The sequence below is a fragment of the Lepisma saccharinum genome, chromosome 12 (assembly GCF_977018435.1).
Source record: "Lepisma saccharinum chromosome 12, izLepSacc3.1, whole genome shotgun sequence".
NCBI classification, from domain to species: domain Eukaryota; kingdom Metazoa; phylum Arthropoda; class Insecta; order Zygentoma; family Lepismatidae; genus Lepisma; species Lepisma saccharinum.
This window is the reverse complement of record NC_139240.1, coordinates 47,776,666-47,789,334: the sequence shown is the minus strand read 5'-3', so window position 1 is coordinate 47,789,334 and position 12,669 is coordinate 47,776,666. Positions and strand designations below refer to the sequence as shown.

Genomic DNA, 12,669 nt, shown 5'->3' with positions numbered 1-12,669 from the left:
AGCAAAGGCTAATAAATCCGGGACTGTCACAGGAGTTAAAGTCAATTTTGAAGGTACTGGGGAAGGAAGAGACAAGTACAGTAGCAGCCACATTACAAGGGAACCGAAAGTATTGCAGTTTCTGCAACTACAAGAAAAGGAGGATGACAACTATGTACTGCTCCTGTGGGAAGCCAATTTGTGGAACACTACCGTACGTAAAATTTACGTATGCTTTGCTCTCAAATTTCTCCCCTACCTCCCACCTCGCACCCCTCTGCCTAGCAGTGCCTCAAGTTGTCTGTCAGACATAAGGCAGCACTGTGGTAAGGAGGGTGCAAGCGCTGATCGTCTTGATTTCGTTTGTTATGTACGTCAATTTTACGTAGCTGTGTAAAACTAGAAGTATCTTCCACGTAATTTTGACATTTGTAAATTCGATTTGGATACTTAGATTTTGAAAACAAAAGTTTAGAAGCATGCACTATTTTCTTGCAAGACTAAAATTACATTTGTTCCTTATTTACAGCGTTATGAATATTATTATTGTTTGCTTTTCATTGTTCGAACTTTTCGCCTTCATTCTTAATGTACGAACGGGCTTGTCACGCAAGACCTTCTCTTAAAATATTCTATGTTTAATAAAACCATGCTTATACATTTTAAAATGAAGAATAACATTCCAATATAAGGAAAAATGGTACTACTTTACCATACCGGAGACACCTATCAATGATTTATTTTGCAATTTTTTATATTGCTAATGTACTATTCTGCATTGCGGAACATTTCTTTAGGTGAAATAATGAATTTCTAACGAAAATAATGTATATTTCTTACATTAACGAGTACTTACTGTTGTTCCTTATTTCCCACAAACCATCCACGGGTAGCTCCAAAAATTCACGATAGCCCCACGAACCATCACGGGGACGAGGTATGCCTACTAGGTTAGGTTAGGCCTGTTAGGTTAGGTTCCATTAGCACTCCTTTCGTTCAATTTAGCATATACGGACAATACGAGAGCGTATTGTGCTCTCGTTCAGAAAGCAAATGGCGGCAGCAGCAATAGCGCGTCGGAAATAGATTACCGCAGAAAACCACATGCATTCGCATTAAAATGGATCAAAACTACATTCCCGAACATCACAAACGCTACCGAAAATGATTTGCGCAAGTACTTTCTCCTGTAAATTTGAAGAAATCCGTCTCCGGTATAGTAAAGTGTTACCGGAAAAATAAACAAAATAATGTTCACAATGAATAGAAATTTGGGCATGAGTTTACAATACCGAACCACTCTCCAATTTCTATAAAATTTCGCCTACTTACTAATTTCGGTGTCCTGATGACGTAACTGTAGTTCATATTTGGCGGTCGCTTGTTAAAATTGTACATTTACGTCTAGAAATTGTAAAATAACCTTGCGATTTACCACGCTGATTGTCCCTACACAGCAATTCGGAACCATCTTTCTTTCGCAATTCGTTAATGGTCTTCCTTTATGCACAACAATCTTGCTGACGTAAGACGAGGAATGCCTACGAGGTTAGGTTAGGCCTGTTAGGTTAGGTTCCATTAGCATAAATACAAAGAAAAATTAATATTTTAGCTACGAGAACTATACCTTGTCTTGCCTGTTGATTTCTTCACGTTGGGAAAATGGCGTCTTCCGTGGAGCTATTGTTCTCATGGCAGGGTTACGTTACGTTAAGAAAACATAGTTTATTTCGTTTTTTTCTCGATTTCCATACTTGACCGCCAATTATTAAATGCAGATTCGTGTTTAGGAGTTCACAATTAATGAGTAGGTGACATTTCATAGAAATTGGAGAGTGGTCCGGTATTGTAAACTCGTTCCGAAATTTGTTTTCATGATGTAGAGATTGTGGTAACACTTTACTATACCTGAGACAGATTTACCAGGTGTCTCAGGTATAGTAAAGTAGTACCGAGATTGTTTTAAAAATAGATTTCATCATGTACGTAAAATTTACGTAGCGGTAGTTATACTGTAATATTGGAACACGGTAGTGTTCTAGGGTTAAGCCCGTTGAAAAATAGTGCAAGGAACCCAGTAAATGTCAAAATGGAATTACGCACTATGAAGAACGTCACATAAAAAAATATGTATTCTTCGGTTTATTTCCACTTCTGAATATTACTAAAAAGAAAGATGTTACATGTTCATGAAACACGGAAAACTGAGAATTAATAACACGTAGCACTTACACTTTACACGTTCGATAACAAGAATGCTAACAAATACTTCTGCTATGAAGAGTACACTGGCTGCAATCCATATTAAACTTGGATCAAATATTATCCTCGAAATATATTCTCGTGTCAAGAACTTATCTCGGTAATTAATAAGCAATTTGTATATTTTTCGTGCACGAGATACTTGTACACGTTTCGCGGTTGAAGCCATTTTATCATTTAAAAAATATATGTACTAAGTAAGTCAAAATAATTCTCGTAGATTTTACTAGAATTTGCAGTGGTACAATTTCAAAATGTTGTCAGTCAAAATAGAAAAAATCGAATAATTTATTTAAGATGAAACGTTAATTAAATCAATCAATAAATCGTGCAATACAGTAATCGAATTGGATTGCTTTGATGGACGCCTCCAGCCTCAATCAACATGGTAGCCATGTTGAGGAGTAGCAAGTTGAGATGAGGTACATCAGTCTAAATCATACTTGTGGTCAACATCACGAATGGGATTAAGCGCGAAAGTGAAATTTTCGCGGTTAATCCGTTTCGCTCTTATTCCTTCGCTCTCGTTTTGTTCGCTCTAATTCCTTTCACGCTTAATCCGTTTCGCGGTTCTTCCTTTCGCACTTATTCAATTTTCGTTTCACGATTAATCCGATATTCGCTTATTCCGGTGCCAAATTTTGATTTCTCGCTTAATCCGTTTCGCACTTTTTCCTGTGTTCAATTTTGGTTTCGGAATTAATCCGTTTCGCTGTAATTCCTTTCGCGCTTAAACTTTTGTGGTTATTCCGCCACCCCTCTCTTTGGGCATAGAATATGCTTTGGGTCGTACATTAATAGATCTCCTGATACTTCTGTACATTGGCGTATATAGCGGGGGTCACAGGGGCACGTGTCCTCAAAACATGCTCAAAAGCCATGGCTAAGTATTTTGAAAGAAAGATGACATTCTTAAGTATCCTACAGACAGATGAAAGAAATAGTTTGAACAACGTGTAAAATAAAATCCTTCAATTATCATTTCCAAACTGTCAAAGAATAGGAAGAAAAAGTTCAGCACTATTAGGCTAATCGATACTGAATCTATTTGACAATGAAATGTGTCACCACTGAAAATCGAATCCGGGACATCTTTACTACAAGTCGATAATGTTTACATACAAATAAAGTTAATACACACTAGCCAAAGCAATGGTGGCGATACCAGTTTTGTGACACCAGCTCTCCAGTATGAATAAGGGAGCCCTATATAAATCGAGATTCATAACTTTTCCCTGAAGTTTCCAGTACACTATATGTTTTACAGATAAGAAAATAACGAAAGTTTCAACACCACCATTGATATGCAAGAAAAATCGAATAAGCGAAGTAACAATAATAATATTTTAACATGTTACCTAAGTAAGGTAGACTTTTTTGTACTTCACTAAAACATCATATCAGAGTCTGCCTCGGACCTTATTTGCTATGAATGAATAGAGTATGTTGTACCACTCTCTGCATAGTACTGGCACAGACAAATAAGTACTTCTTTGTTTGTGGTACTGGTTACGTTAGGGTGACCAGATATTTGTTGACCAAAAAGAGTATACTCTATAGGTTGAAGGTGCGCATGAATTTTGCTCTTTCACGGGATCCGCAAAAATTCCGCGCGACTTCTTGACAGTCTAATTATCCTGGAAATTATGCAAAATTAAAACTTTCTTTTTATTTTACACAAAAAACTATATTTTGTGACTACATAATATCTATTGTGATATTCTGATGCAATTCTTGAATATTCTAAAGCAAATTTCTTGGTATGTTGATGCATATAATTGTAGGAGAGTATTTACATACCAATATTGATCAATATTTGGAACAAATTTTAATGATTGCAATTCTCAAGTATCGGGTATCGGTATCGGTGGGAATCGGTAAGAGTATCGGCATCGGTATCGGTTCAAAGTGGTATCGGCTCAGCCCTAATCATTATCATTAAATTCCAATGAATTTGAAATATGTTTTGCTTGTTGATGGAATATGAAAATGACACTTGAAATTGTTCATAGGAAATTCTTGAGTCAAGGAGTTAATACTTCAGTTTGTTGACATCTTGACGTTTTCCGTTCTGTGGATTTTAAGGTATTTTTAAGCGTAAAATAATGAATGAAATTAAATAGCAAGGAAAAGAGTATATTTGGGGATTTTTGAAAATTGAAAAGAGTATAGAGTATATGAACCTCTAAAATAGTATAATACTCTTAAAAAGAGTATGTCTGGTCACCCTAGTTACGTAGATAGTTTTGCAAAATATTATGTGCATTGTTGTAATTGTATTAGACCCTATTATCATTTTATTGCTCATAAACAATTGTTTGACACTCGATAAACAAATAGGGACCCTTTAAGTAATGAATGATTTCTTCGAATACTGAGCAATTTCCATATTAAGTTTGAGAGGGGAATTTTGAATATTCTTTTCATTAAGGAACCTTTGTTTCATAATGACAAGTGGTACGAAATCATTGACGTACTCATTGTAATGTTTTCTCATAAATTATTTTTTTTATTTAAAAAATAATCAGTCGTAAAAATCCATTTGCCGAACTGTTTGTCATCCCCGTACTGCCGGTTCTGCGGGGTTGTTATCGCTACCACTGAACAGAAGCCTACAAAACCTCGTCTTCTTTTTCAAATAAGATTTCTTCTCTAACTGATGTTGATTCTGCCAGTCCATCATAGAGCGCACGTAGTTACCACTTTGGCCGCAGATGTCTCTTTCCTCTGCTGCTGTACGTTTGAGCCCTCTGACGTGAATTTTGAAAACTTCGTACCCAAACCGTGCTGATTGGTTTGAAAGGTACTTATTTCATTGCATCTTTCATATACATTTTCTAAGTAGTTTTTTGCATCCTGAATTCCAAATCAGTTTTAGTTTATTTCACATCATATTCTTATTATTTTTTTTAATAAATTGGTGATACAAGTTTGATAGACAAATTCAGATTCGCTTATGATGCCACTAGTATGTGGAATCGACAGCTTCCTCGCTGATTTCAAATCTAATTTCCGATTTTCCAAACCAGATTTTGGAAGTATTGTGAATGCTGATCACAGAAATGACATCCATTTTTTCCATCAAGTCAGAGGATTTTTTACAATTTTTCAATAAAGACAGTGTTTGCTTTCTCTTGGTATGCAAGGCTTAACATTAAGAGGCCATGGTGCGGAGCCAAATATGGCAAAGAGTGGGGGCAACTGCCTCCACATACCTCTAATCGCCACCACTGGGTCTTGTAATTTTATTAACTTTACGTGGTTTTGCTCCGAATTTAGGTTAATTGTGACGACGACGATGATTACATGGAACTGATTAATACAAACTGTATAGTGTATAGTGTGGGAACAGCCACACGTGTGACTGGACTCGAACTTGGAACCGCCGGTGTTGAGATCGGGAGCCCAGCACTAAACGCCCTCGACCACTGACTCAGTAAGTAACAGCGCGGTAGATTAGCAACGTAAGCTCTGATTTCTCGTCAGTACAAGACCTTCGATCACTGCGCATGCGCAAGCATAATCCATTCATTCACTTCAAAATCACTCACTTAATAATAGATTATTATTCATGTAATTCGATATAGCTCTGAATTACCAGAAATATATTTCGTTCTGTAATCATCGCACAGCTTTTATTTTAAACATTTTGTAAAAAAAAAAAGATTATGAGATATTTGGTAAATATAACGTACGTAACCAAAGTCAAAACAATTTTTATACCAATTTATCACGTGAAAGGTGGATTAAATTTTCACAATTTTGTGTTTATCCATAGTTCAAAATTATAAAATTTATAATGCAAAAATCAATATTTTTGTTTCTATCTACGCAGAGCCATCTTTTGAGGAAGTAATGGAACTACACATTTTATTGAGATATTAAGGCAGTTAATATATTGCTGTTTTGTGAATAAAGTTTGATGTGATGTATAAACGGATTTCATATTTATAAACAGCATGACGAAATTATTCAGACAACAACCATCTGCGAGACAACCAAATAGTGCAGGGGTGCCCGCCCATAACTCCCAAGGCCAATGGCGTATCCCCCCCAAATCATGTCATGCCTTCCCTGCCATGTGTCTCCCTCAAATCATGTCATTCGTTCCCCCTCGTCCCCTCAAACTATATCATAATGGATGTCAATCACGAGCAAGCTAAACGACTGCAGCGAATTCAAAATGCCTGCATTCGTTTCGTTTTCGATCTAAAATATTCAGAGCATTTGACACCGTACTTTGCGAAGGCCGAGTGGCTTAAATTAAGCGATAAACGTAATTTTCATAAGTTAATTTTACTTTACAAAATCCTCCAATTAAAAGACCCGCAATATCTCTATAACCGATTTCAACATCTTTCCGACTTTCACAGCCGCAACACCAGATCGCGCGAAAGGTCTTTTCTCTCCATTGCACTTCACAAATCCAACTTTTATGCAAATTCTTTTACTGTTACCTCAGCAGGCCTTTGGAACAAGTTGCCACCTGAAATTCATGTCTCTTCCTCAATTGTGACGTTCAAAAAATTGTTAAAGTTACACATATTATACAATGAAAATTAAATGTTTGATTTCCCTAATAATATGGCGGGTGCAGAGAATGATAGAAGGACGTAAGGCACAAAAATGATTTAACGTAATAGTTAAGATGAATTATCGTCGTGTACACCGTTTTGGACTGTGTTTAAGTATGTGTAATGTTGGACTGTGCTTAAGTAAGTGTAGTGTTATGTATTTGCCTGTACGTGTGTAAGGGCAAAAATATGTGTGTGTGAGTGTGTGTGCCCATATCTATAGGTTAGATTACCTTTCTTATATGTAATTTTTCTTTCTTTGTATTTTTTATTTCTCTGAGTAGTGCAGGTTGGGGAGTTCTGCAACCGAAAATGGGGCTCGGTGGGGCTCGCCTTAATGGATTTCTCTCGTAAGGCATGAGCCCCATTTTCTGGCAGTGTTGCCAGCTCCTTACTCGAAAAAATCACCAAGGTTTTTTTTGGGTCTAACCTAGCCTAAAGCAAGGAGCTGGCAATCTTGCTTGAGGCTCGCCTTAATGGTTTGCTCTTGTAAGGCATAAGCTCTATTTTCTTGCAGTGTTGCCAATATTTTACTCGAAAAAATCACCAAGGTTTTTTTTGGGTCTAACCTAGCCTAAAGCAAGGAGCTGGCAACCTTGCTTGAGGCTTGCCTTACAGTGCATAAAGCAAGGAGCTGGCAACCTTGCTTGAGGCTTGCCTTACAGTGCATAAAGCAAGAAGCTGGCAACCTTGCTTGAGGCTTGCTTTACAGTGCATAAAGCAAAGTTGCCAACCTACTGGTACTTTTGCCATAGCCTTTTACAAAAAAAAGAGAGGAGAGAGAGAGGGAAGAGTTAAACAACCGACAGCTGCCAACACCCACCTACAGCCTTTTTTTTTTCTTGGTCTAACCTAGCCTAAAGCAAGGAGCTGGCAACCTTACTTAAGACTTGCCTTACAGTGCATAAAGCAAGGTTGCCAACCTACTGGTATTTTTGCCATAACCTTTTACAAAAAAGAGAGAGAAGAGAGAGAGGGAAGAGTTAAACAACCGACAGCTGCCAACACTCACCTACAGCTTTTTTTTTCTTGGTCTAACCTAGCCTCAAGCAAGGAGCTGGCAACTTTGCTTGAGGCTTGCCTTACAGTGCATAAAGCAATTTTTGCCAACCTACACACACTAAACAAGGAGAGCCGGCAACAAACACGCACTGTCGTAAAAGAGAGAGAGATGGGTGGATGGTAATATAGTATGTGTGTGCGTGTGTGCGTATAATATGTAGCATTATTAACTAGAGTGTGTTGGCAATTTACTTACAACTAAAAAAAAATAGAGATGCCAACTTTGCTGTAAGATGAAAAGAGAGAGAGAGAGAGATTTATGGCTGGCAACAGTGGTGAGCGATGTCCTCTTATTGTAAATTTTTTCCAAGTCCCAAAAAAAAAAGAGAGAGGCCAATGTTTATATATTGTGACTTTTGTAAACCTCTCTCGGGGGAACAATGTGCCACACACGCGCGCGCGCGTATGTATTGTGACGCAAACAAACAAACAAAATAATAATTGTTGTTTTTTAGGATACCTGGCCCCTATAACCTCGCCAGGGTGCGTGGTGCCCAGCCAAAAAAGTAAAAGTTTTCTAATGGCTGCGGTTATCTACAACCGCACCTCTGTAGAGTTTCACGTGTTTTTTTTTCTCAAACTTCCATGAAACTCTACAGAGGACCTCCGTAATGCATGCAACGTGTACTAACGACTCTAGTGTTATTTGATGTTGTGATATTTTTGGATATAGAGTTTTATTGTGAGATATAGATAAAAATAATTATGTTTATTATAATATTTTCTTGGTGAAGATGGAGAATATGTGTGTGTTACAAATAAAATTGCATGCTTTTTTTTCTAGTGTGTGTATGTGTTTTTGATGTTTCGACAGCATCTGAAACGATAAAAAAAGAAATTTTATTGTTAATTTTCACGTGTAAAAACAACAACAAATTTTGTGCAAATTTTCTGATTGTCTCGTGCTATAGTGCAAAAAAAGATATTGTAACTGATAACTAATGAAATTGACATTTGTAACTGATCTGAACTAGTGAAATTCGTATTGTGCTATTGTAACTGATTGTGCTAGTACAAAAAATTTCTTATTTGTGCAAGAAAAGATGTTAAAAACTTGTTAAAACTGCTCTGTGACCCTCTCGTTCTTCACGTCGTAGGCGAAGGACTTCTCTGCAATCAGGATGACACTGCATAGGGTATCCTCGGGCAAGGCATCGTGGAACTCGCAGACGACCTTTATGTTGGTTCGATCGTTGACCACAACCTTCTTTCTCTTAGATGTGTTGATGACGGTCATGGGTCTCCGTGCTTTGAACTCGCTGGGCGTGTAGTACATGTCCACGCTTCCCTCGGTCACGCGTTTGTAAGCCGAGAACGCTTCGTAAAGTTTGAGGTAATCGTTTTTGGTCACGTCGAGGTTGTAATTCTCGCGCGGGAACACTTCGTTCCTACCGTTCTTCAGATAAACGTTCTTGATCTTGCAGTCGTCGAACTTGCTGGAATCTTTTTCCTGATTCTTGTCCCTCCCGGTCTGAAAAAGCACTACGACGAAATCTGGCATGTCGAACTGTATGTTGTTGAACTGCGTCGTCACGTCGAATTCCATGTGACTTCCCGACGCCATTTTCTGTACGCACTGGTAACCGTGAAAGTGAATCGGCACCTGCGGACTTTTCAAGATCTCCGCTTTGTACTTGAGGGCGTAATTCGTTTCGTATTCCACCACAGGCATTCTCAATTCCATGCTCCGGATGACGCATTTTGCTGCTTCGGGTAAAGTGTTGGCTATCGGCGTGGTGCCGTCCGGACCCAAAGTAGCGTATCGCATCAGTGCGTCGTTGTCGTTGGCCGCTCTTCGAAACGTGACCCTCAGTCCTCCCTTCCACATGATCTCCTTGTAGTCGGAGAAGAAACCAGGCAGCAGACGCATGGGAAAGAGCACCGTGTGACTTCTCGTCGATATTTTGGTCCCGGCTTCGAATCCCCCGGCCTGGTAGTACGCTGCGTCCGTTTTGGATAATTTCAACGTTCCCACTGCCGTCGACGTGATGCCTGGATAATCTATTCTGTCGATGACGGTGTTGTGTTTCCTCACCTCCACCTGCGAGAACAGGTGAGGCACGAAGTTGTCCACGAGTATCAAGTTTGCTGCTGCGGGAAACGCGTCTTCGCTTTCTTTCTTCACCACGTCGAATTGAAGGTAGAGGTCTGCTCTGTGAGGATGAATGAACCCGTCGCCTACGTCCACGTCGTATTCGATCTCCCTGTTCGCCTCGTTGAGATTGGCGAACGTGCGACGGTTGGGAGGGAAAGATTGCAATTCGTAACTTTCGATTTGCTCCATTTTACATGTATGGTTATTTATTATACGTTGATCTCCACGATGGCCGTCGTAGTGGCACCTGCGAAATCCACCACGTCTCCTTTCTCGTTCGTCACCACCAACTCTATGTCGTCTATGCGGTTGCGACATACTGGAAAATAGATCGGCGAAGAGGGCGTGTAGATGATCGGTTCCATGAACTCGGAACTTGGTTTGAAAGTGGCTATGATTCCCGTCTGCTTGTGACTTCCTAACAATCCGTCCGAAGATTTCGTGATCATACCTTCGGCCACGTTACAGTGTACGTTCAGAGTCTCTATGGCCAAGAATTTAGGAATGTTGGTTGCTACGTGCTTGATGCCAGCTTCGAGTTTGGTGTCGTTCTCGAAACCTAAAAGTTCTCCCATGGTGCCCAGGTCCACGGTCTCCGTCGCGGATAGGATTTCCACTCTGTGCGTGACCGAATTTTGAGAAAGGTATGTGCCTTTGGGTAATTGAGCTTGCAAAGTGGAAAGATTGTATTGTCCTGGCGTGACGACGATGTGTTCGCTTCCGACGCTAATTTTGTTGTTGTGCTGCGTGACGTTAGGTATGAGGTACATGCTGTAGAATGCACGCAGAGCCACGGATTTAGGATAGACGATGTCGTCGTGCAGCGTGAGTTTCAAGATTGAAGATTCGCTCGTGAGATGGAACACGCCCATCCTAGTGATGCTGTTTAAGGTTCCACAATGCTTTCTGGAAATCCTCGATCGTAGGGTTATTTATTTTAGAGAGAAACGCGAGCACGGAGAGGCAGAGATGACCGCAGTTCACGTCTCCGAAATTTTGAATGCGTTCGTCGTTGTAGTATATAGAGGTTTTGTTCGTTTTCAGATAATGAATTAAATTTGTAGGTGGAACACCTCCGAAAGAATCGAAAACGAATGCTTTATCATCATTTTTGTGGTAACATATCCAATGCGTGCCTGGATTTTTTTGATTGTCCAAGTTGACTACTCCGCATTCTCTTCTTTTAACGCTTGAAGGTAACGAGTCGGACATGAAAACTCCTCTGAAGTGCTTGATTTGTAACGGTTCGATCAGAGATTCAATGTCTCGGTTGGTGAGTGCTGTTGTTTCTTTTTTTTAAACTTCTTCATCACGCCCTTCCCCCCTTTCTTCTCCATGGCCAGGTTGTGACGTTTCTGTTCTTCCAACTCGGCCTTGTTCTTCTTCGAGTCGATGACGGTTTTCGCGATGGCGGCACTTCCGCCGGCCAAACTTCCAACAGCCCCCAATGCTGCCAGGATGGCCGGGATGCTGAATATGAAACCTCCGATCTTTTGCTGTTTCCGCGAACGCTGCAATCTTTTCAATTGAGGTGTGCTGAGCAGCAATTTCATTCCGTGTCCTTTGCTCAAGCAAGAACGTTTCTTCTCACGTTGTTTCTTGGTGAGTAACCCATCGAGGGCACCTAGATTTTTTAGATTCGAATATGGTATCTGGTATACGACACCCTTGGGCTTCATGTTGATGCTTTATGTGTTATTTTCACGGTATGTTATTTATATATATATTCTGAGATTTTTTCTTGTGTAGTTTTTTTACGGTATGTTATTTATATACCCCACCCCAATTTTTGTTTTGTGTTCATGGCGATGGTGGTACCCAGTGCGGCAACCCGTTCACCCAACGATGCGTCTCTGCTCACAAACCTTTCGAAAGCTGCATGTTCCAATTTTTTGTCTGCTTCGTGACGTGCGTCCAGATCCGTCTGCGTGGTGTTGTAGGCGATGTCGTGATCTTTGCATGCCGCGTCCAACGGATTCACACCCTTGTCTCCTCTCTTCAATCTTTTCTCGAGTTTGGTACCCGGTCCGCAGTACTGGTAGCCAGGTAAATGCATCTCAAAAGGTAACTTGTTGATGATGTCGTTCACGAGTCCCTTTCCTTCGGCCACGTTCCAGAATCTCGGAGGCAGCGTGTTGATGATTTTGATCAGGTAACCTATGCCCTTGTCGTCGTTCACGATGAAGTTGGAAAGTTTCGTGCTGATCATGTCCACGATGCCAACCTTCTCGTTGTAGAAATTACGGTTGCCTGCATTCTCTTCGCCGGCTATCACCAACAATCGGTCCACGAGTTTCCTAACGTCGTCCACCCAAACGAATTCTTTGGGTAACGTGTTGTAGCGTTTGACGCCGCTGCCTGTTTTGACCTGGTTCCAAATCGGTTTGATGAGATTCCTGTACTTCTCGCCGCTGCTCGATTTCACCCTATTCTGCGAGGCGTCGTTGTTCTGGTACAAGGCATCCGTCATGATCAGAATTTCCTTGTAACTTTGGTAATCTTCCCACAGTCCCACCGTACCCGGATACCTGTTCCAACTATCCTTGTCGCCTAAATTGACTTTAATGTCGTTGCCTTCGAAGGTCACCTTTGATTTCCCAATCTTCCACACCACACCGCCGCCTTCGTTGGTTTCCATGCTGGGATACAATCCGAACACTTCATCCTTGTCGAATTTCCCCGTACTCAGGTAGTCTC

General features: G+C 40.3%; 1 protein-coding gene across 2 annotated transcripts in view; it reads right to left on the bottom strand.

Annotated features, from left to right (window-relative positions):
• Window positions 1-2,410, bottom strand: part of Alg3 (Alg3, alpha-1,3- mannosyltransferase) — a 46,162-nt gene extending 43,752 nt beyond the window's left edge. The window contains exon 1 of one of the 2 annotated variants that reach the window (XM_083132252.1): window positions 2,212-2,410. In XM_083132252.1, coding sequence (XP_082988378.1) covers window positions 2,212-2,410 — 199 coding nt within the window. Of the gene's footprint in view, window positions 1-1,606; window positions 1,748-2,211 lie in introns of those variants that run through there. The other variant, XM_083132253.1, reaches the window with a different exon arrangement.
• Window positions 2,411-12,669: the final 10,259 nt, after the last annotated feature.